General features: G+C 37.6%; 1 protein-coding gene across 1 annotated transcript; it reads right to left on the reverse strand.

Moving 5' to 3' along the window:
• Positions 1-5,282: 5,282 nt before the first annotated feature.
• Positions 5,283-24,126, reverse strand: ACPP (acid phosphatase, prostate). Its single transcript, XM_010007482.1, has 11 exons — positions 24,013-24,126; positions 18,095-18,190; positions 16,698-16,784; positions 15,602-15,754; positions 12,888-12,986; positions 11,405-11,509; positions 10,268-10,400; positions 8,943-9,025; positions 7,086-7,192; positions 6,341-6,510; positions 5,283-5,401 (listed from the first exon to the last, which is right to left on the reverse strand). Exons 1-11 carry the CDS (start codon positions 24,124-24,126, stop codon positions 5,283-5,285), a joined length of 1,266 nt encoding a protein of 421 aa, XP_010005784.1.
• Positions 24,127-25,770: the final 1,644 nt, after the last annotated feature.

A 25,770-nucleotide genomic window follows, 5' to 3' on the forward strand; every position in this document is an offset into this window, starting at 1 on the left:
TGCTTATTTGAAGGGTCTTAGCTTACAGAGTAAGGTATTTTTTGGTCAGCATCTTCCTTTATCAAGAAAAGAGGAGTCTTTGTTTCTTGTGCATAAATGGATTGATAAAGCTCTCTTCCACCAGAATATTATGGAGGATGCACAAGATTCTCATGAAGGGCTACTTGTATCAGTAGCAAATGCACTTGTCGTTTTACAAGGGTAGCATACTATGTTTGCTTTGTTCATTTAACTCTTCTGCCCTTGAGAAGGTGGTCCATACTGTAAAAGTACTTTTGTATTAATTTCAAAAGCAAAGAAATTGTCATACAACAAACACTATTTTACTGTTCACATTAATTATAAGTGCATGTGGTTTAAAACTTCTGAACAAGAAGTAGGCTTCAGGTCTGTTTCAGCTCTTGCTGCTTCTTGAAGAGCAGCCTGGAGAAGTTCTGAGAATGCCTTAGAATGGAAAGAATGGAAGAGCTCCACTTCCAAGAAGTACTGGACATGTCTGCAGTCAGCTCAATAGTTGTGGCTCTTACAGAATTTTGCTAAACTTCCTGTAGTTCTTGGTACAAATGCTGTCAAGACTAGCATCTCAGAGAATGGAGGACATGTGCTTTCGTATTTGGGCTTTTAAGTTGCTGGTTTTTGAGTCTATATACCTTTTTAGTTCTCATCTTCCTAAAGAAAAGACTTTGTGATCATCCTACATCTTATAGTCTTTCTTTCTGTAATTTATAGGATAGATGATCTAGCAGAATTGCTGTGTCAAGGGCTCCCTTTAGGAACAGGGCAAGATCTTTAGCTGCCATAACAGGTGCACAGAAAAATTAACTTTTTTGACATGGACATGACTCTGGCTAAATATAAAGAGAGATGGAGCCAGGACCATTTTCTTTTGCCACCAGCTATTTTGAATTGATAAATGACATCTTTCCTCTCTCTACAGATTTTTTAAAAGATCACTGGAACCTTAGCATGCAGGATGGATGAACTTGACAACATGCTGACAGTTTCAGGAGGGGAAGTAGTGTTCTTATTCTACTTTGAGAGATATTACAAAAATTAGCACAAGCGAACTTTGGACATGTCTTTTCAACTGGCTTTCCAACTGGACCTGATCTCCTAGATGTGGACTTGCTGGCCTTGCTAATGCTCCAGTCCCTTTGAAAGTGAAGTTGCCTAGTCATAGAAAATACTATGTAATGTAGCAATTCAAATGAGTTACTATTATTTCAGTAGCAAATAATGTTTATTTATTTGAGTGTTAATACTTCTCAACATCTGAAGGAGCAGCACAATGTAAATCAATAAAACTAGCCCTTTATAAGTAAATGTCCACCTTTCCTCCCCATCTTTCTTTACAATACTTTAAGGAGCACAATATTTTCAGCTGTTTTATGCGAAGAATACAATCCTGTGCAATATTGCTGACATCACATCAACATGGGTTCATAAGGGTCAAGGTTATATCCTTAAGAATAAGCCAGCCTCTACCCTCATCATCACTCTTAAATTCCAAAACTGTAAATCTCTATTCTTCTTTTTACAATAGTATTTTTAGCATTTTTTGTTTGTGGAGAAAAAAAATTAGAAAAATAACCTTTGTCTTTTGGGATTTAATCCAAACTTGGAATTTTTTTTAACTGAACAGATTTTGGATTTATTTTTTTTTTCATACAGTGTATTTGTTATTCTGTTTTCTGTGTCTTACCACACCGAAGAAAATACATTTAAGTGAGAAGAAAGAGTATAACTTGAATCGAATGTCCCTACATTATGGCTACAAAGGAATGTCAATGCTCCAAACTGAGGCAGTGTTACTCTGGAAGTCAGATGGCTATGCTGTGCTGACCCAGAGTGTGCAATATTCAGGACTGTGAATAAACAAGTTCCAGAATGAAATCAATTCAGTAAGAGGAGGTTGTTGCTGACTGAGCTGAAAAGTGCTGTGGATGCACTTCTGTCTACCATATGCACCAGAAAACCCTGCTGCAGAGCTACCAGTTGCTACCATAATTATCGTAGAGGCTGATGAAGTCACCGCTAGAGAAGAGCTTGATGTCATCAATATCAGTGTTATTCATGTCAAAGCATCAGTGCTTTAAAAATCTGTTCTTAAAGAAGAAGCAAACCTGAACATTCACTTTTGTTTGCAAACTAGGTATACTGAAAGCTCCATTATTTTTCATTCAAATACAATTGCAAATGTCAAATTGTTTCTTTAAAGTACTTTATTACAGTGCTACAGGTTGCTTGGAGTCTGCAGATTATACTAAGCAAATTGTAAATATGGTTGAATCATTAAAAAAGCCACAAGCTTGTTTGACATGACTTTTTTTCTCCAGTGAAGAAATGATGCTTGATTTAATCATATCAAGACAAAGCATCTTTATTATAAGTGAGTTTTGGGGCCTACATTACATTGTATTACACCTTTATTTTACGTTTGTTGATTCTGAAGTTACATTATCTGAACCTATCCATTACATTCTGTGTAACCTGGTTCTCTGGATCCTTTCTAAAAGAGCATGGACATTCCAGTATCTGAAGGGGGCCTACAGGAAAGCTGGAGATGGACTTTTTATAAAGACTTGTAGTGATAGGACAAGGGGTAACAGCTTTAAACTGGAAGAGGGTAGATTTAGGTAAGACATTAGGAAGAAATTCACTATAAAGGTGATGAGACACTGAAATGGATTGTCCAAGGAAGTTGTGGATGCCCCATCCCTGGAAGTGTTCAAGGACAGGACAGGACTTTGAGCAACCTGGTGTAGAGGGAGGTGTCCTGCCCTCAGCAGGGGGGTTGGAACTAGATGATCTTTAAGGTCCCTTCTAACCCAAACTGTTCTATGATTTTCAGGTATGACTATCTGTTAGCAAAAAGGTGCCCCTAAAATAAAATTGCTTCATGACAGCTCCTGACACAGCTAGAATTGCCTTATCTGAAATTCTCTGCAGAGATCACACAAGATGTCTCAGACACTTAAAATTTTACTGTCTGGATGTACTTCTTGTAAGAAGCAATCTTGGAAAAAAAACCTTGCCTCATTCTACTTCTTGTGGAGTGCAACCAGCTGACTTTCTGGTATCTCAAAACCAGTTCTTACTGCACATAATCATTCCACAATACATCTTCACTTGCTGAGCATCTGACTGCCTCTAATAAAAGGCATACTCGGTCTATCCTTAAGTGAGTACCAGCAGCACTGTGGCCATGGTAATACAGAGCTCAGCATCAGGTAATCACTAAGTATATATATATTCAGGAGCCAGTATTAGTTTTCCAGTTTGTCCTGAGCTTTTCTCCTCTGTCAGTGCACTGCTAATAGTAACCAAGCCAGCTCAGGCTTGTTTCCTAGAGTTTCTGTAACACTTCTAACTGAAATATACATGTTCCTTTAAGTTTTTACACTGAAGATCCAAACTAGTAGTTACAATCTGAAGTTTGTACATCCAAAATATCTGACTTAGCCTTCATCTTTATCCCAAATTGCTATACAATACAAATATTCTTATCGTGTAAGAATCAAGTCCATCACATGATTATGGTATTTCCTGAAATAGAGAAGATGGAAATGTCAGGGATACTAATAAAAGCTTTTACTGAGTGGGAAACATTGCTTCAAAGATGGACATCTCAATAACTGAAGTTACTACAAGAAATTGCAGTTATATTGGAAAGTGCTATATTCCCACAAGCCTCTGCTGTTCTGTTTGATTTATACTATTTAATAGCAATACGTCAAACATTTTAAATGTGTCCATAGCTATAATATTGAGGGCTGATCTCTAGATCAGTGGTATCTGATCTAAGCTCCTGGGCTACAGGTGTGTGTCAAAGTCAGTTCAGAAGCACTGTATTCAGTTTGATGTGATGCTATGCCTGGGCTAAGCATCTCCATCTCTCAGCTTCCTCTAGACTTCTGCACCTCAACAGGAAACACTAGCTTGAGCACAGGATTGCACATTGTATCTGTTGGGCTGAACTTGCTGTTGGCAGCTGGTTTTATAGTTGGCTTGATTTTTAAAAAGACTTCTCCATGATAATGTAGTTCACAGTGTCCTCTGCAGGACTACAGGATAAAAAAATCTTGATTCAGTCCTTGAAATATATGACAATAACCAGTATTTTATACAGTACTATTTGTGCTTATGATAATATTTTATGATCCTAGAGAACAATTATGAAAACACATTCCCTGCCCTTTAGGAGCTTACAATCTTAACAAAATATATTGCACAGAGAATCAACATACTAAAAGTGGAATAATTGTTAATCTTACTTTCAGTGCATGTCTTGCTAAAATAAAAGATTTTGAACAGGGTAAGGAACAAAAGGACTTACTGGAAAGAAATTAAAATGAAAGGTGATGAACAGAGTGATAGCTTGAAAATTATTGTAAGAGTGACTCAAAGAAATAAGATTATAAAAGGGACCTGAAGCATGACATAGAACAGATGCATTGTGTTAAAGATGCAGGGCAAAGGGTCATTTATGACTAGGAGCTCAGAAAAATAGGAAAGCAGTGTAGCAACAGAAAAATAGATTTTAATATATTTATTTGTGCATATTACTGAGAAGTGGACACTAACCAAGGTCTTATTGCAGTAAGCGTCTTGCTTGATACCTGGATATGTGATGGAGCTCCCCTCTGTTTCTACTAATATCAGTGAGAGCTTTAGTAGTGTAACTCCTTGGAATAGCAGGCTGCAGACTTCTACTAGCTGAAGGCCAAGGTCAAAATTTTATATATATATATAAACTGCAGAATAAATGCAGAAAAAGTATATCCAAGTGCTGCTATTAATATTTTTAATTCAGTAATTGCAGCTTCTGCTCACTGGAAAACATTTTCCTGTGCATCAACAAAACAGCCATTTATAAGAAATAAGGGAAAGATTATAGACTGCCATTTTCAAGAAAGACTCATCGAGCAGGGTGAGAAAGAAGCACAGGGCTAAATGGTAATAGGCAATTAAAAAAAAAAAAAAAGCATAGGCAATAGCATCCCTTCACCCCACTGGTTGACTAGTAGTGGAAAACCTAAAGATAGAAACTGGAGTAATTCCATCCTCCTACAAAAGTAAAATCTTAACAATACCATATTCCTACAGTATTTCTCACTGCAGATGTTTAGTCTTTTAGGAGCTAGGCCACAGATACCTTGGCTCTTCAAGTTTATTGAATATGCTTTGGAGTTTAATTTGGCCAGAGCAAATTGGTGGATATAAGCAACTTAAAGGATTGCTCGATGTTTATCTGATCTCTCTTTCATTTCTTTACCTCCCGTTTAAATATCTTGGTAATTGTTTCTGTGCCTGCATCGTCCGTAACGATAGAGGAGGAAGAGCAGTACAAGGTCAAAAATGAACAACAAGCCAATGGCAACATCAAATCCAATAAAAATATCTGTGAAGGAAAAACAATAAAGTAAAAGGCAGTAAATTAAAGACATAAAGGCATATAATTCTGGAGATAACAATCTAATTACAAATATGTACAGTTACATTTTGTTCCTATTTCTGGTAAGATCACATGGCCTGCGTTTACTGACACATGCAACCTAAGTGTAAAAACATATACTTCAATCCTGGAAATGCATAGATAGCTTACTATGCATGAGTAAATTTTACTCCTAGGTTTTCACAGGGAAAGAAAAACCATGTGTAGTTCATGTTTCATCAGGATCAGCAAAACACTGAATGTTTCAGAAAGGGGAAGTACCAGAACTGTTGAAAAGTACCATGTGTTACCTTGCCCTTTGCTTTCCTCCTGGAAATAATATCCAAGCAGGAAGAGGTTATCAGCTGTCAGCTGTGGGTAATCCAAGGAAAAGGGCTTCTGTATCTGTGTGGATCAGCTGCACTCTGTGTGTACAGTGTAGGTTAAGGTAACCTCAATACATGGTACACATGCCAGAAATACCTATGCATCAGTCTTACTGTGCATATGCATCAATCTTGCTGTGCATGTGCAAGGCATTTTTGCTTTGCATCTACAGAAGGTCTGATGCATCCAACATATGCAGGACTCCTTGCACAGCATGCACACCCGTATTTCTGTTAGACGTTTTTCAGCAAGCAGAGCTCTAGTTTTGGCCATGACCTTTAGGTAGCTCCTTATATGTCAGTATGCTAATAATAACACAGCCTTCACACTGATGGGCAAGTCTACTTTTCACATTTTCAGGGAAATTTAATTTCTGTTGGCTTTCCCTGTCCATAGTAAAGCTGGTCCACACTTGTTAAAGGGAGATCTATCTGTTGTGTGAAAGGCACAAAGTTTGGAGCCATTGATACCACTTCAGACTCAGTGTCTTATGGAGAAAATACAGAGCTGTTACATTACCTTTCATTTTGTCTTTCTTCCCACATTCTTTTGACCAATTTTCTGTAATAATAGGTGAAACTAGTTCCGCAAACTTCTCAAGTGGACAGGAAGAGGTGCATCCTGGCAGAGTGAGTAGGTAAGGATCCCTTGAAGTGTCATTCCGATAATACATTTCAATGCTGTATCGCCTGATTAACAACATTGAAAAGACTTTTTTAGAAAGGTTCTTAAATAAGTTTCCTATTTAGTGACAGAATGTTGTAAATAGGCTCTATCATCCTACTCTAGAACCTGTTACTTGAGAATGGAGGCTTTGTGAAAGACATCTGCAAAGCCCGCTTTACCGAAGCTAATTAGTTGACGTTAATGCAGAGATCACCATTCAGCTCACGAAGCCCTTCTGAAGGCTCCTTGAATGGCAACAGCAACAGGCTCTTCTAAGCCAACTGGTTTACCTTGGGATTTATGAGTTGTTGTGGAAACATTGTAGCTATCATTTAAAGAATCAGGAAAATTTATTTTGCCATTTACTTCCAGCTGGTGAAGCCTATTTTCCTCTTCTTCCTATTTCTCAAACCACAGAGATACATGCACATCCAGCAAACACATTTTTTCTTATTTTTAATATATGCCTGCAGACTGCTTAGTGAAGGATGAGTTTGAAACAGATTTGTATTTCCTCACAGAGAGGAAAATGAGCTTGTTAAATGGGGAACCAAATTCCAAACACTCTTTGTTCTTGCATAGATAAGGAGATACTTGCCCACTGCTTTCTTGGTAGAGTTCAAACAACTGGCAAGCAGCATATGGTGGCAGTTTTCCATTGAAAATATTGAGAGCAATCTGGAGGGCTCCAATTGTGGTGTCATGCTGTTGGAAAAAAATAAATCCATCCTTGAAAGTCAGTTAAGTCAACTACCATTTCTCCAGAGTAATAGGACAGCAGAGGGAGTGGAAATCAAGATAAAAAAAATCCAGTGTAAATGTGTCCATAAAAACATATTCAGTATGTTCACCATTGGGAAAAAAATTAAAAATTAACAGATCACTATAGACAGGAGGGGGACTTCTGAAGAGTTACTGCAGTATGTGTCATACATCATGTGGCAAAATTTTGGAGACAAAGGTACTGGGGGAAACAAGATGTAGTCTGAGAAGGAAATCTAATTTTTCAGTGCATTTTGCTACTTCTTCCCTCAGGAGTCTTTTCAGTTCTAAGGTCAGATTAAGGGATATAAGGTAGTACCATTCTATGGCATTTCAAGTGAAGATACAAGTACTGTGTTTTTAGATAATACACCAGAAAAATGGATGCATACAAAGAATGTTCTTGCTTCCATGTACACAGCAGAATTTCTAAAATTATTGTTCCTTCTGTTTGGATTTATACAATAAAATTTCAGTCTTTCTTCTAATTTGATGGAAACTGTTGCCCACCTACGCACAGTCTCTTCCTCTCACCATTATCCGTCCTGTTGCAGGATATCCTGGGAGGAGGAGCTGAAGAAAGTCCAAATCCCTTGATGCCTAAATTTTGGAAGCATCTTTATATACTTGTTTACTATGCTTATTTATATTGTAGTCTAGCAACTAGGTTTAAATTATTATTCAGGATCTTAAAGTAAGAGTATACTTGGCCTCAAGGCATTCAAGCAGCAGTGAAAATTCTTGATGCACTTTTTCCTTTCCAAAAAGTATATAGTAGGGCTAGAAAACAAATAGAAAAATCAGAAAGATTTAAGGTCCTGAGCAGTTTCTCTATGTGGAAAGAATAAATAGGGTAGGACTCTGTCTTGGAAAAGGAAAGACAGAAAAGTTGTGACAGAAAATAGTAAATTCATGAGTGACTCGGGAATAGTGAATAAAGAATGACTACTCCTTGTTTTTCACAATAGAAATGCTAGGAAGGAGCTAAATCAGTATTAAGTTTCAAAAAAAGTAAGAAAATTATTTTTTCTTTTAACACACAAGTGACTGCCGCAGGATGTTGCAGAGGCCAAAAGTACAAATGCATTTAAGAAGTAATTAGAGAAATTGATGGAAGAAAGTCTGTCAAGAGCTATTAAACACAGACACAGATTCTATTTCAGATTCTATTCCCTAAACCACAGATTGCTGGAAGGTTCTATTACGGGGAGCACCACTGTGCTGACTTCATTCTCACATTCTTCCCTGCCTTTGGCCATTGTTAGAGACAGGATAATAAATGAGCTAAGTGGATCTTGGTCTGACCCAAATGGCCCTCTTCATCCTCAAAAAAACCTCAAAACCTGTATCAACCCTTTCTAAGCAGAGGAAGGATTTGGAGGCAGAGCTGAAATTCAGCTATGTGCCAGCATCTCTGGATTAGGAACATTTAAGTAAAGATGCAATTAACAGAAACTGCACCATTAATTTGCAGAAAAAATGGATTATAAAATACGTAGATTTCTTTACCAAGTACAGTTTGACTGAACCATGCTTCTGCAGTGGTTTTGTACTGACTAGTGTTCAGATTCTTAGCTGACTTGACCTGTATCATACTCTTATATTTAACTTAAACAGAGACTCTGATTATTCTCTTTAAGAATCTTTTACTAGTAAAATCATAGCAAGATTTATAAAAGAAGAAGATACTCACTGCAGAGTAGACCTCCATTTTTCTTTGTTTTGAAGAATTGGCAGCTTGCTTAATACTGTTTAAAATATTATTCACGAGGACACCTTAAAAAGATGGGAACAAGGAATAGGAAAATGAAGACATAACATTTGGAAAGAAAAAAAAAAAGGCAAAAGATTCTTAGTATCAAATAGAAGACATCTACTCTGGCTTCATAGTAATTTTTTAGCTTACTACAAGTTCATAGCTAGAGAGAAAACATTACAGAGCTGAAATATATAATTTCTTATCAAGGTGAGATGAAGTGGTAGGATTTACATAAATCATCTAGAGCTATCCTGAGAATTAGGGCTAATGACACTTCCAGTTGTGTTATGCTGAGACCTCTTCTTCATTGCTTTTTGTCTTTTTGGAGGGCTGCAATAACAACAACTGTGCTAGCCTGTTCATCTGTAGGTCCTGAAGCTTTGCTTTTAACTGTTTACTTCCAAAAAGTTATACAGTATCAATTTTTCATTTTTCCAAAGCTCTTTTATACTCCTTCTCCAGACCAGAGATACTCTAAAGCCAATGGGTAAGGGCAGCAGAAATTCCCTGTAGCAACATTTTTACCATTCTAGGATGAATCTGCTAATAATGCTTTACTTAGCTCTAGACTGCAGGGTAAGTGCATTAAAAAGCCAAGTCTCAAATGGTTCACCCTGCAGATATTCAAGCTCACTTGTTTAGGTTTCCTGCTCATGGACACCTGGGGATCATCTGATAGATGCCTGGGTTGTGTCTTGAAGTAGTGTCTGAATGTGCACAGACTATACGCCCCAGTTTTGGAGCTAAGCAGTAGCCCCAGTTCTTCCAGTATAGACATAACTTGAATTATCTATTCTGATCAGACTGTTTTGGAGCAGCTTTATATCAGTCTCTCAGAGAGCTATCCATAGGTTGCCAGGGTTATGGCACAATGTATAACCAGTACATCAAAGAAAAAAGCAGGACACTATTCTATTTATTAGAATAAACATTAGAGAGACAACTTAATCTAACCTAATAACAGATAAGTAATTATCATACCCATCAGGGCTTGATTCTTTTCCCTTGGATTTGTATAATCTTTCTTCAAATCCTAACCCCTTAAAAAATATGGGATAACAAAAAACATTAATGTTTACACCTTGTTTCAGTATCTCATCCATGCAAATGCCAGTGTTCAGCATATTTTTTCATGCTTAAGATGGCATCTAATGTTCATGGTTACATATCAAGATTCTGTATCAATAATTTTGCAGAATATTATGTTATCATTAGCATTGCCTTCTCCTTTCTGAGAGCTATATATTTTTTTTATTTACCTCCTTGTAGTCGTGATTTTTCTTCCGTTTTATAAATTCCAAATAGTGATAATAAGGACAGTTCTGTCAGTGTTTTCATCTTGTTGATTACATCTTTGGTGGCCCATACAGGGAGAGTAAAATTGTGAATATCCTAGTGATAAAGGAAAACAAAATAATGTTGGCCCATCATCCTACGCTCAGTCTCACACTGCTACTTGTGGACTCTCTGGGGCTGTCCTGCAATTCTTTGCCCAGTGTGGTTTCACTCATCAGCATGCCTGAAATACAATTTGTGGGAATGGGGATCAACCTGAAGTGGGTGAATGGAAAGAGAAGAAACAAGTGTGTGAAGGGGATCCTTTGCAGGTATAATGTGTTCTGCTATAGAGATAAAAGGTTTTGGTTTTGCTAGTGTGAAAGATTGCAGACACGTGTTATCCTTTTCCTTTTTTCTGGGTTTTCACGGTATAACCTAGTTCCAACTTTTCCTGCCTTTTTCATATGGTTTTCCAGATACTTGTTCCATCACTGGCCATTCACAGGCAAGTGTCACTCTCCAGTCATGTAGAGTGACAGTGTCTTACAGTGTTTAAATGCTTCAGTGTGTAAAGAGTGTGTTCAACAGCCTCCATGTGCTGCTAATAATGACCAGGGCCAAATGGAATCGTCCTGTGCTTGGGGCCAGTCTGATTTTATTCACTGGTAGCAATCATCATCCCCTAGTTTTCTAACTGATAGATCATAATCTTACCTCTCATTTTCAACATCTAACTATTTTGATGTTTGCCTGTTGATAGGTTAAACAAATAATTTCATTTTCCTGCTAAAAATCATTAATATGCCCTAGGCAGCATGCTCAAGTAATTCTATAGCAGTGTATGGGGAAGAAAAACGAGGGAATAAAGAGAATGGATTTTAGTACCAGTGCGTCAGGATAAAACATCAAATGGAAACAACAGTTTCTCAAGCTGTAAACCATGTTTTTGGCTTATCTTTTATCACTGCACTATATTAGAACATAGATTCAAAAAAAAAAAAAAAAAGGGAAATCCAGGAGTGAAGGCAACTCATTCCTATGAAACCACATTGCTATGGTTAATTGAAACCCAGCTTAGGAGCTATATTCTTCCCCGACCTCTATTGCCTTATTATTACCTCACAGAGCAGAGCATCATATATATTCCAGATCTGGAAATTGTTCAGTATTGTAAGATTGTCTATTTCAAGTCCTGTGTTAACTGCCACTTTTTCTAAAAAATCCTAGGGGGGAGAAAAGTTAAAAGTTAGCCACAAATACTCAATACATAAGGAACATATATGCACACAAATTCATTAGCACCCAACCTGACAACACAGCAGTGTTTGATTTTACACAGGTGAAACCCTTGTAGCACAAGATTTTGGTTGAAGGTTGAAGGTTTTGTAACCATTTCAAGGTACTGCTCTCTACTTCAGACACTGCGTTTTCCTCAGCCCTGCTAAGGACAAGTCTGGTGCTCTCTCTGCTGCATCTCTCTCTCTCTTCTGACTGCTGCAGAAGGCTACGTCAGTCACCTCAAGCCTTTAGATATAAAGAAGAGCAAGGAAAATAAAAAATTAAAGAGGCCTGAGGCAAATATTCAGGATGAGGCATAAAGAAATTAAAAAGGAAACTAGGTTTCCCTTCTGCCATTTAAGGGGAGATGAATATCTAAGTAACAGTCTGGCAGCAATTCCCATGGGAATATTGCTATGTGCTATCACAGAAGACTAAAAGGAGTCCTTAATATCCCTTATTCTCATGTTACCTGTTTCACACTAGTAGCCAAGAGAGAGGATAGCTATGAAGTTATGATTTACCTCCCATTGCAGGTGAGTGAGGTTGATTAGAGTAGCTGAGCTAGCAGAAAGTTAGGAAAAAAACCCCCAACCAAACAAAAAAGGAAAATGTTTGGTTTAGCCCAAGCAGAAAGCCTCAGTGACTTTGAGACAATGTGCACAGGTGCAGTTAGGGTACGAGGAACATAAGACCCCTGCTTTATTTGTGCAGTAGTGCTAGTACAAAGTGCCTAGTAGGCAAACGAGAGCAGCAGTAACCACCATCTAGAGCATTTATTACCCACAAGAACATCAGTGCCTGAGGCAGGCATACCTTCCATGTACTACATCCTGCTGCAGAGAAATTTGAGTCTCTAACTATGAAGTTTTATGTCACAGCCAAAACAGAAGCGTATCTTCTGAGGGATCCAAAATGTATCTCAGAGAAAGTTCCATAAATCAGAGTGTTTGCCTGGTTGGGCTTGCTTTAATTCTCAGTTACAGAAAATCAGAGCAGGAAGGCATAAACTATCCAAACTTTCAGATCTATTGGATTTTTGGAATTCGTTTTAAGCTACCCTGTAAAATGGGAAATTGCTGCTTCCAGAAATTTCTTCTACCCTCACATCATGGAAACTTAATTTTATGCACCTTTGAATAGTCTCAGAAAATTTGAAATTCACATTTAAAAAGTGAACTATTATTATGAAACTAGGATTGTGTTTTTTTTCATTTATTTATTTTTGCATTTTAGCAAAAGGGTACAATGTAATTTCATAACTTCTACATCTTAGTTACTTTCCTTCCTCTTAGATTATATTTCCTTTTTATTTTTTCTTACCATGTATGGTTGTATCCTATTTTGAAATTCACTACATGTTTTTGTTTCATTCTGAAGTTCATCAAATCGGGGACAGTCAGACAGAGGAAAATACAGCCTCTGAAACAAGAGAAGTAACATTTAGAATGGTCCTAGAATTAATCAACACACATCTATAGTTTTCCTGTTGATGATACTGCTGATGTAAGAACTGTTAGATTAATGCCTGTGCCACAGCTCCTCCGTAATTGTTTGTTTGGGTACCTTATTCATTAATTCAGTTAACATAAGCAATGGACTATGGTAACTTGACTTTTAAGTGGCTGCTTGTGGCTGTGATATCTTGATTTTCCTCAGTTTCACTAATTTTGGCAAAGAAGAAATTATGCATGTCTGTTAGGGAATTGCTTTGAGAAAGAGATCAGGATCCGTGATCAGGAATTTTAAAAAGCTACCATTGCCCTCTTAATTTCTAATTCCCCCCAGATGCAGCTTGACTCCACCTGATACTGGAATCTGAATTGCTTCTACCTCTACACATCCTTCTCTCATCCCTTTGGAAGTAAGCTGTGTATTGTGGTAAGTGTTTTCAGTAACACTTAATGGACAGAACTCAAAACAAGAGGAACAAATAAACCGTGCTCCTGCAATATCAAAAAGCTATGAGCCTAATAGCTCTGTATGGTTCACTTAGCAAGTTTTTGCATTAAAAGGTCACCTGATATGACATATTTGGTCTGAACCATGTGTAAATACATAGGTGTGTCCATCTGACTCTGTGCTCTAGTAAATGTGCTTTAAGCCAGTTGCAGAAGGACAGATGATACCTGGGCCAGCATAAAGTGTCAGTAAAAACTTATGATGAGCAAAACAAGCTTGTGCTGGTTCTGTACTATATGTCACATCACTAGAGCATTTTTGACCCAGCACTAGTATTACCCTATAACCATACAAATAATGTCAAGGAACTGACTTTATAATATAGAGGAGAGAAATTAACTTCAGTATCTATGGCTTATGGATGTACAAGAAGGTCTGCTCTGTCCTGGTGTGAACATTAGCAGCCTACACTTCTAGTGGGTCTCTTTAATTTATCAACATGAAGCTTGCAGCTTCACTAGCACACTTTTGCTTGGACAGATTTCCAAGGGTCCATTTTTTCTGTAACAGCAGCACACTGGAGGGTGAAGGCTCAAAGCTGCAATATGAAACTGGGGAATGTTGTTTAATTACACAATAACAAATGTTTCTCTTGCTGTATGGCTTAGTTATTCCCCTCTAGGTGTGATTAATTAAGCCACTCCCTTTGGCCTCATTAAGCAGTAATCAGTACTGTTGCCTGTCAGGTCTTGATGGATCTCAGTGGCTGAAAAATAACCTGGGATTATTTTTTTTTTACAGGTCTGTACTTGGCCTCAATTTCCCACTTTGTGTTGCTTAGGGCTTGAAAATACACTCAAACACCTGCTTGGTTTAATAAGGCAACAATGTTTTTTCCTGGTGTTTTGCATACTTAACAGGAATTTTGAGTTGCCTTAGATGTGTGTTGCAGTGAAACATCATTACGCAGTCCTGAAGCAGCTGCAGAAGTGATGAGGTACTAGAGATGCCTACAAATGAGCTTGCCTTCTCTTAACAGCTCATTGCACTGTGATGTGATTCCCATTAAGGGCTTTGAGGTTTTATGTGGCCAAAGCTCTGACCCCTTTTATGCTTTTTCAGTCTTCTGGTGAAGGAACTTCCAATAGTGTCCTACATCTAAATGGTGACACAATTCTTTTCTGATGAAGAATAGAGTCAAGTTTCAAGCTGAATCACAGTGTGCCTAATCCAGTTTGTGGAAACCCTTTCTCTCTGTACCTGCTTTCAAGTGTGGCCTCTAAGAATGGAGGAATGCCAATGGGAGGCAGGGCCACCCCCTGATGACAGAGTCCATCCTCTGATGTTGGTGACTGGACTGAGTGTATTTTAATAGGGTTTTTGTATACATTTCTGTAAAGTCAACTTTGTCCTCAAAGGCAGATTAGCCTTTTTGTCAATACACTCAGTAACTTTCTGTCCTTGTTCAACATGCTATTTCTTACACAGTCCTTGTCGCAGGAGCCAGCAAAACTAGAATTTAAACCTGAGTCAGCCAGAGAGAGCTACATGTAGTAAAACTTCTACTGGACCTAAGATTCAGGTAGGTCTGCTTTTATGAACCACAAGACAAGTGCTAGGGTTTCATTAAATGTTTGTATAGCACTAAGCATAAAAGGGCCCTTGTGTGTAATTAGGGTGCCTAAGTGCTAGCAGAATAGGAAAGTAATAATTGAGAGGTCATTACAGTGGCTGGTGAAAATTCCATTCCTTGAATAAACTATGGAGCAAACTTGCCAAGAAGGGGAGGTCTGTCCAGCTGATGGGAGCTGAGAAAAACATTTTTTCTCTGTAAAGGTTTAGGGCTATAATGCTGTCCAAGAGTGTCCTTGTCAGCAGAACTGTTAGAGCTGTACTTTGAAGAAAATGGTAGTGTGGGTGACAACTGAGGTGTTCTGCAACTACAGAAGGAGGATTTTCATGCAGCTATTACAGTTGACCTATAACATACTTGTCAGCCAGTAGCTGCAGTTGATGTTTTCTATTAGACTGAACAGAAACATAGGAAATAATAGTAAATGTTTTTTTAGTTATCCACTCCTTTTTTCTCTCTTTTGCTTCTGGGAAAATATAACGTGTTACAGCACAGTACTTACCCGGTCTGTTGATTTTTGCGAAACATGAACTGGAATGGGTTGCCAGAGAAGCTCAGGATTCCAAATTTGGCTGCTAGTTGGTGGAAAGAGGCCAGAAAGGTATGACTGGGCACTCATAATGGTGCGATCATAATCTGTACTTTGGATATAAAACTGAATATAGAATGGCAAAAAGTGAAAAATAAAATAGAAACAATAAAAAAAATATGGAAATGTTATCCAACTAAAACATCCTTGTTTTCATTTTTATGGTTTTTATGCAGTCGAAATAGTGACATCATAACTCAGGTTTCTAGGGCTCTGCTTCATTAGCATAATTGGAATTGCCAAAACATCTTTCAATTTGGAATCTAACCCTCAGTCTGAACTAAGAAGAATAAGGAAGTATGATTTAAAAAAAGGAAGCTCTTGATCTGAGATTCAGAGGAACATTGATACATGTAGATGTGGTACTTAGGACATGGTTTAATGGTGGGCTTGGCAGGGTTAGGTTTATATTTGGAATCAATGATCTTAAAGGTCTTTTCCCACCTGTAGTATCCTATTATCCATCTGCTGTGCCTCAGGAATGAAGGCACTTAAAACCATAAACCTCTCTGGGAAGCATGGCAAGCTGTTGTCTTTTATGCCTTCCATCAATGCATCTCCTATGTACAGACCAAAATGATCTGTGCATAAGTTGCAAAAAGGTATCTGCCCCACAACAGATATGTACTGTATGACAAGCACATCCAAACAATGCTTAGACCTCTTACAGGATGAAGTACGTGAGCATGTCCCATCACATGGCTGGATATGCACTTACCTTTCCACAAGGTAGAACAATATTAGGTCACTATGCATAAATTCCTAATTTGTTCATTGGTGTGGAGCTGTATAGTTCTGGAAAACTGGGCAATGGAAGGCCGAAACTGAATGTAAAGTTAGAATTTATACTTTGTTTTTACCTTCACCTAAAAGCCTGACTTTAAAAATGTTCTTCTATTACCTTAATTTTTCCGTTAATGAAATTAATACGGTGATGTGCTTTTATCTAGCATAAGTCCATCGTTCCACTATGCCAGAAAAACGTCCTCCAGACAGTTCTGCTATGTACCTCTTTATGGTTGTATGTGCTGTTCAAAAAGCTGGAATATCTTTTCCTCATGTACTGTCCAAGTTCAAATAGCTGCTGCATTCCAGTCTGCGAGACAAGCATACAGGTGACTATTAGAATAAGGTGACTGGAGAATCTTAATATAGAGATTTATTTTCTCTTTTTTGTCTTCAGCAGTCAGTGTTTCAGTGGTAGTTCATCATTTGTGTAATGCACTGTGTAGGTTGTAGGTGGTCTAGAATTTTAACAGAAACACTTATTTATACATATGAAAAAATTATACATTCTGAAATGCTAAGACTCCAACATCTGCTATAAGAAAGGCAGTGCACCTGATTCTGTACAAATACTGTTTCCACAGACATTCCTGGAGTTACTGAAGATCAACATTGTTCTTTACAATGTGTGTCAGCTAGTGACAGCCAAGAAAGGATGACTGATAACATAGTATTTGTTATTGTCAGTGCTCTGCTATTTGATTCAGCTGATAAATTTGTGGCTTGCATTTCATGCCTTAAGTAACATTCTTCCATCTTTGCTTTGATGCATCTGCAGTTGTCTTAGACTGTGTCGTTTCTTACTTGTTTCCAAAGCTGTGAGCTCAACTTTTTAACATTTAGCTGTCAGAGAAGTACCTTCTTACTACTGTTTCTTTTTACACAGGAGTTATTTACCTGGAGTTCGTAACTTGTTGTCTGAGTGTCTGAATTTTCACAGATCCTTCAAGACACACTCACTTCAAACACTAAATGCTAAACTGTCTCTGATTCATGCTTATGCATCATGATGAAGTATTATTAGGAAATGCCTTTGCCTCTCTGCATCAGAATTTCATGTGTCAAATACAGTTAAAGAGCTAAGGCTTGATGTTGAAATTCAAAGAAAGAAGTAGGTTCAGTGCATCCTAATGAAACTCTGGGCTGAAAGCAGCCTTATTAGAAGACACTGTCCCCAGAAGAAGCCTTCTCCTGCAAGACTTGCCTTGTTTTGTGAGCAGGTAGTTGCCAGTCAAATGATGAGATGTGAACTCATCACTTGACCTGGTGGGCAGGTGTCATTCCTTTACCCTGTCACAGTGCACAGTGCTGACTGGTCATTAGAACTGCATCAATGTTAAGAGTATTGACAATGTTTAAACTTGCCATTCATTTGAATGCAGACACATTATCAGGAAGTTGCTGCTGTCAGGAAGGTAGTTATAAAGCTGTGATGAACGATATTTCAATTTAATATTAGCTGGGTCAACAATGTTTCAAAATGCTTATGAATTATGGGGTATTGCTAATACAAGCTATCAGTACCTGGGATTTGCTAATGTTTCTGAGATAGACATTAAAAAATCTGCCCACTTCCTGTATTAATAGCATATATAAGTTATTCTAAGATAGTCAACATACCTTGGTGAGTTGTCCAAATCCCTGGGGCCATTCACTTTCCTTGTGTATATCAGTTGGAAAGGTGACAATTGGTGTTCTGTCACCATGTCGGAAAACCTAACAATATTAACAATAAAAAGGTCTAGTTAATTACTACTAACATTCATTTCTTACCTAGCTAGAAGTCAAGTGTATATTGTACTTCCTATGCCATCTTTCAAATGAAGATATTGGATAGTCTGCAGAAACCTAGTCAAGTAGGATTGGAGTATGTTCTTTGCCCCCCAAAATGGGTGTAATTATATAGGAATTTGGTGGGCATGGTGGGCCCACCGTGGTGGGCATGACTCTGATAATCTTCCTCCTAGAACATAAAATTAATCAGCCAAGATGTTAATGCTGAGATTACACCCATAGCTAACCACCTAGACAAAAAATCTGACTGGATTGTGGACACTGCTCCTCAGTTACCAATGTGCTTATATGAATATTGAATTTGGCATAGATACATGATTTTTATTTTTTTTTTGTAACAGTACCTTTTTTATTAATTCCTTGTACACATGTCTTATGTTTGATTTCTCAATCATCCAAAAATATAAAGATGACAAAAATATAAACATTTACACTGTTAGCTTTACTTAGTATTTATTCAGACTTTTACATACATGTATGAAAACAATTTTGAAAGTTGATAGAATTTTTTTTATTCTGTCAAATTCAGTGAGAACCAAGAGTTTGGTTGCTTTCCTATCCTGGACACTTCAGCATGGTGAATATTAGTGTGCTGTGTTCAATCACACATGATTTTTACAACAGAAACCTTAAATGAGCCTTTTTAGTATTTTTATTCCAGCGTACAAGAAAGTGCCAACTCTGAAGTAAATAGTTCTGAAAAACTCTGAATTACCCTCCCTAAGTATGTCTTGAGTGGGCTTAGGAAAGTGAAGTCTGCAGGTATTTCATATGAAAGGACATGCTGGAAGGCAAATTCACAGGACTACAGACAATCTTCCAGGATCCTGATCCAAACTGTTGCAAAAGTTACCTTTGCTTCTATCAGTGTTCACCAGACCAACCTCATTCCTGACTTTGCAGAATAAATGGCAAAGTGTAAGCGTGGTATATTTGTTCATAAGATGACATTTATTCCATAATACCTCACTGCTATATAGCTTGATTATAAGTAATATCTCCATTGCCTCATTAAGCCACATTATTCTTGCCCAAACATCAAAGAGGTTTGTACACTCTTGTTAGTTTGCCACTCCCACTGGAAGGTGTTTTATGTTTATATTTTTTCAAAGTAAACACAAGCAGTGTGGCTTAATGTTTTAATTACAACACAAACCCTTGTCATCAGCCTTCTGAACTAATGTGCTCAAACCTGAGCTACAGCAGGTTTCCAGAGATGGAAAATGCTATCCTTTAAAGGCAAATATAATTGGATTTCTCCCTCTGTTTGTTTTTCATAATAGACAGCAAGGTTTGCTAGAGTAGATGTTACCATTAGAACTATGTAGAAAACTGCTTATTATTTTTTTGCTTTGCTAACTGAATTTTGCTGAAGATGTGGCCAACCAAAAATGAAATTTTTCAGCAAATCAAGAAGCTTTTTTAATGATCATCAACAACATGTTGATAAACATGAAATTGCCCAGTTTCAAGAAAAAAGCCCCTCCCCCCCCCCCCTTTTTTTTTTTTCAAATACAGCAAAGTATTCCCTAAAATATTTAACATTTTATCTTTGATTCTCTTTGCAATTTTTAATTCGGTACATGTAATTTCTTACTAATCTGGAATCTGGGTTGGTTCCTTATAATAATTTCTCAGTGAACCTCTAGTGAATAGGAGAATAGGTAAAGAACTACAATGCCTAGTGATTGATTCAGTTCCATGAAAGAAAAATAAATGTGGAGGATTTTTTGTGTCACTGCTTACTTCCTTGGTGTTTTGACATGCTAACATACATAGTTGCCAGGTAGGGTTCATTAGTTTTTCTGGACAAGCTGATGCCTCTGTAAAGAATGAAGGTTAAATTCCCAATTATGATGTAGCTGCATACTTTCTTGTTAAATAATCCAGCTTTACATAAAAGTGTTTTTATGAGTAACTGACAGTTGCTCAAACTGACTGACATGATTAAATGACTATTTTTTAGGCAATACATAGCAATGAATCAACGCTTGGCCAGTAAATATGCCCTTTTTATTAGTGAAATATCACTGAAAATGCGTTTGATTTTAAATACTGGTTTACGATGATTTATACTTGATGTGCAATGTAAAACTCAGTGTGTGTTTCCCTTTCACAACAGTCAAGCCCTAAAAACTTTAAATAAGCCAGAACAGAGAAGCATTTTACCCAAACAGAAGTGAGAAAGTTAAGAGATCAAGGTCAAAGATATTCACATATATGTGGGAGCAGGAGATGTAAAGAAAAATATTTTCTCTATAACCTTAAGAAATGAAGCAGTGCAGGGTATTCTCTTCTGAAAGGCAGCACAACTTCTTCAGGTCCACACAAAACAGAAAAAAGTGCAGGCCCTGTTTGTATTTCTGCATCTTCATTGTATGATGATGTATAAATTTGATGTTAGCACTATGTTGGAAGACGCAAAAAAGAAACAAATACCTCTAAGAGCAGAGCCCTGTTTTTAGGAACTGAAGGACTAAGCTGCTCAGCCAACTGATTTTTGTTTGTGCTCAAACCTCCTTCTTGTTTGCCACTTCTGAAAATAACCTCGCTTCAACTGTAGCTGGAAATTAAACAATGACCTTATGAACAACCACTTAACCTAAAAGGCTGACTCATTCAGTCATAGCTACATTTTAGGAGACTTCTTTTTTTCATTTAAAACTTTTAAGAAGAACTTGTGTATTTGAAGTTGTGTGTTTGGTTTTTTTTCATGATAACAACTGATACTGTCAGGGAAAGAAAATGTATCCCTACAAAGCTTGCCTTGCTCATCATTTGGATTTTGTTAAAAAGGAGTTGATCCTTCTAATTAAGTAAAAAATATGTGTGCTGCAACATTCATCACTCCTGGTCTACAGATTGCCTCCCTGACCTTTCTGAAGATGTAGAACATGGCAGGGTGAAAGAAAATGAACAAGGAGGCACTGTAAAAGGTGAAAAGACACTAGAAATCAAGAAGGGAGGGAGGGCAGGGAGAATGTACACAAAAAGAGCAAAGCATACCTGTGTGGTGTGGCATATTCCTTGCAGCACTTTTATCTGAACTGCTTTACCTCAGTCAGTTCTCAAAAGCAAGAGAGGGGTAGTTACCAAAATACCCTCTCCTTCAACTCTGATCCTGATTTGGTGTCTGACTTCTCCCATTTGCTCTTTGTAACTTAGTGCAGGTGATCGCTTCAGATGAAAATGGCCACATGACTCAGACACTGGCCAGTGTTTGTTTCCTTCCTTGTCAGGTGAAAAACTGGTGTGGAGGGGAGGGTGAACTGAGAATATGGTATGTGTAGCATTTATAACATGATTCAGAAATGCCATGGATCTTGTGTCTCTGAGTAATAGTGAACCTCTTACAGACATTTTTATTCACAGACTAAACTTCGAACAGAAAGATTTCTTCTTTTGAAGCCAGCAATAGGACTGAAGAAACAAGAGAGAAATGGAACCAGTTCAGAGAAACCACTGATGCAAAAATGCAGAGCATGTTTAGTCAAGTTTTCAAATGGCTTGGCTTCATTAGATAGATAACATGCTCAGACAACACTTCCTATGCTGAGTTACAAGAAGAAAGACATGTTGAAATCACGGTACCTCAGAAACCACACCTGTTTGTATATATGACAGGTGAAATGAGTGCCTGTGTGAAGGCAGAAGTTATAGGTCAGAACTTCTTTATACAGAGGCAGTAAATCAGTATTTAATTCCTACTTGAGGACTCCTTGATCGTATGTATTTCCTGTTCTCTAATGTCTAATTTCAATTCAGTACACAAGAGTTATAATGTCTACCTGCGAGGAAGAAAATTAAAATAACATTTTTAGAAATTGACTTGAATTAGAACTTTTGAGCCCAAGGACCCGTGGCAAATAATCAGAACACACAGAATCAGCACAAAGATGGAAATTATGAGAGCAAGATACCTTCCCAGAGCATAGCCAATTCTAGAAGTGAGCAAAAAGGAACATTTGTCTGTTTTTTCTCCCCTGCAGATGTATTTTATATTGTGCAATTCTGCTAAGAAAGTTTTAAAAGCTCATTATGTCATATTTTCACAGTTCAGTAATACTCTCATACCCCCATTATATTCCATTACAGTGAAAAGTTCTGGAGCCAGTTCCTGCCCTATTTATGTTTCCATGAAAATTCAGTCAGTGAGTTTAGAAAGCAAAGTTCAATTGAACACAGAGAAACCATGCCTTGAGAAAAGACGTGTATGTTGATAATACGATTAAACCTATTGAAACTTTTTAAGCAGATTGGTTAGTCTGAGGAAAAATATCAGGGATAAAAAGAAGACATTAAATGAGGAAAAATATCAGGGATAAAAGGAAAACATTAAATGAAATGTACTTATTATTTTGATATTGTGAGAAGTTGCCCTATAAATAGTGTTGGTTTTTGTTGGTTTTCTTTTGTAGATGGGGAAGGTGGCTGCATAGCTGTGGTAAGGCAGCTGAATATGGATAGGAAGCCTCTGTCTCCATGATGGTGAGCATTTCCTTTCTGCAAAACTATTGCTTGCTAGAACACAATGGCAGCTGTAATTAAAAAAAAGACTCCTTCCCTTCAAAGAGTTAATCCTCCAAGGCCAGCTGATTGCCTGATTTCATCCATGTGTCTAGTTCTCCCTCTTATCATTGAAACAACATTTAAGTATATTGCAAGAAACAGAACCTTACTGGAACTGGCATTGAGTCCCTGCTGTGTGTAGTGTCTGATAGAACAATACACCTCAGCAGGAGTAGGAACAGGTTTTTCCTGTGCACTCTGGACTCAGACTTCTGAGTGGCATATCCACAATGAAGCCAACAGACACCTAGGTATGAAATGCTTTACCTATTGCTAGATGATACTTTATGGACATAGTACTGGTCTCTGTAATCTGTATGTGCACATAATGTCTCAAATAGAGAAAAAGAGAAGAAGATTAAATTCCTTAATTTCTTAAATTCCTAAATTCCTACTTAGAAATATGAACTCCAATCCCCACAATTTTGTATTGAAAATATCCCTTTGGACTGACTATTCTTTATCAGTATTAAGAAAATTAATTAGAATGACAAGGATGACAATGCAACCTTCAGGATCCAAAATGTTTCACTTAATTAGTCTTTCTTTTACCTGAGCTATTGCAGAAAGTGCCATTGAAGTAGTGTCTAGTTGACTTTAAAATAAGAAATGGCCCAGCAAAATAAATTATTACAGTCCATTTTCAACCTAACTGCAGTTAATGCAACATATTTCTCAAATCTCTACATAAAAATGCCCTTTTCTGTTTCTCCATATACTGCTGTGCCCATTCAGTTATTCTGAAATGGAAAATACTTTCGTTTGGGTTTTTTTGGTGGTAGCTTCTGTAACATGGTAAGATTCCGCTTCCAAGCACAGAGAAGGTAGGCCTTAAGCACCGGTTCTCAGACTATGCTTCAGTGTCAGCTGAATTAAGCAAGAACAGGTAAACTAGACCTCAGATCTCTTAACTCCTGTGTATTATGCATCTACCACAAAGCTAAGTTGTTCAGTAATCTTAAAAAAAAACCTAGGGAGCAGGAGATTAAAATTCTTATAACTAGAGGCATTTTCCTCTTTTTTAAGTAAAGTCTTTCAATTCAGTAAGCAAAAGGACAGCAGTAGTACTTATGAAGTCTAAAAGGAGGCAAAGCAACTGCACAACTTGTTTGATTTGACAGCTATATCAAGTTCCCTGTATTCCCTGCAACAAAACAGAAAACAAATATACTTACTGCAACCACAAACTTCAGTTCTCTTTCTGCAGTAGTTTGTTGAAGCAGAATGAGGATAATATGAAAAGAAAAACACAGGATCCTAGCTGGGCTGGGAAGCCATATCACTCCCATCCTGGCAGAGGATTAAAAAAGGCTTAGTAGCTCCAGCAGCTGCTCAGGCTGAACAGCCCAGACGCCAGGCTGTACTTTCAAAAGGGGTGGAACTGCTGCAGGTGAATTTCAAATCCAAGAGGAATGTTGTGTGACTACGCAACAAATTGCATCACCCTTTGTTTTCAAATTGCTGTTTACATTTTATTTAATCAAATCATAATTCAGTTCCTTTCCCTCTGTGATATTTTTCTCTTTTGGAATATAAGGATGAGGTTGAAATATAAAGGAGTTGCTAAGCATTTCTAGTGTTTCAACCTACCCGTTCTGTTTACACTTCTCACAGCTTGAATATTTTTCTGGACTATAGCATGGCCATAAGGATATACTTGGAACCAAGAGCCATCCAATACTGTTTCTCTTCTCTCTTTGCTGCTTGGTTAATAATCTTTTCAGTTTCCCTCCCTCCTTTTTTCTTTCCTCTTTTACATTTTTCACTGTGAAATTAGAATAATTAGTTCAAACAACAATTTATGTAGATTAAAATTACCAATCTCTCAAATAAAATAGTTGAACAAACCTTGGAAGAAGTATGTTCTTTAAGCTCCTTACTGGTCAGTTATTTGCCCTTCAATTTGTGTGTTGCTTTTCTTTTCCCTTGGAGTGTATCTGTACTTCCCCTTTTGTACCTGCCTATGCTAAGTTCTTTTTTTTTTCCTCAGTTCTCTAAGACTTTTGTGGTGAACAAGCTCTGGAGCTCACGTTTTATTGGTACTGATTAAGAATGGTGTTTCTGATAGCAGCTTACTGGTTTTGAGAAGATTGCTCAGCTTGCCTCTGCTGACACTTCCACTCCATAAAATAAGAATAACAATAGATCTAGACTTGATTTCATAAGGATTGTGAGGGTAAAATAATTACATTTTGCAGACACCTATAAATAGAATCTTCTGAATGTTAAAATTAAGAACCTCTGTGTATTTTCCAAGTCATCCCATTTCTGTCATACCCCAACATGTCTTAGGGTCTTCTGTTGACCTCTTGACAATAGCATTCTCTACATCAGGTATCTTACCATTAGCCAGAAATTCTGTTTCTAGAGCCCTAAACCCCACTAAGCCTCAGGTTCTTTCTGCTGTGAATGACCTTATGCATCTATTTAGTCTGATGAATGGGAGTGGACAGGAGGAGTACCACAGCTCCCAGACTTCCCCACCCCTCTTGTCAATGCATGGCCAGCTTTCAGCACTCACTTGAACTTCTCTCTTTCTCCATTGCTATGTCCCCACCCTCCCTTTTGGTCTCTCCTGGTGTGATTGTGCCTATGCAGAAGGTGGAAGAGAGTGATTGATACTTCATAAATATATAATACTTTGTCTTTCTGAAAGCAGATGTAGGCTGATCATCAAAAATTATATATAAAAAAATAATTCAGTAAACAGTGCCACATTTTCGAGCCACAGTTTCATAGCACTTATGACAAAAGCAAAAGACTGTCTTGTGGTCCTGTGTTGGGCATTTCATCCAGTTGTGGGGAATGGGAAGGGACAAAAGGGTTCATTTGTGACACCAGAAGAATCAATGTGCTTAGGCTGGTGAATGGATGTGAGCATGTATCTTGCACTACAGCAGGAAATGCCCTAAGCACAAAGTTGCTCTCCTAAG

This window comes from Chaetura pelagica, unplaced genomic scaffold (genome assembly GCF_000747805.2).
Source record: "Chaetura pelagica isolate M959 unplaced genomic scaffold, ChaPel_1.0 scaffold10, whole genome shotgun sequence".
In the NCBI taxonomy this organism is placed as follows: Eukaryota; Metazoa; Chordata; class Aves; order Apodiformes; family Apodidae; genus Chaetura; species Chaetura pelagica.

Coding starts and splice junctions, on each gene's coding strand:
- ACPP (XM_010007482.1), bottom strand. CDS start 24,126: ATGGGAGTGATATGGCTTCCCAGCCCAGCTAGGATCCTGTGTTTTTCT. Junction 9,026..10,267: donor AAAATCACGACTACAAGGAG/GTAAATAAAAAA, acceptor CATCTTTTTAAG/GTGTCCTCGTGAATAATATT. Junction 5,402..6,340: donor GAAGAAAGACAAAATGAAAG/GTAATGTAACAG, acceptor TTTCCTTCACAG/ATATTTTTATTGGATTTGAT.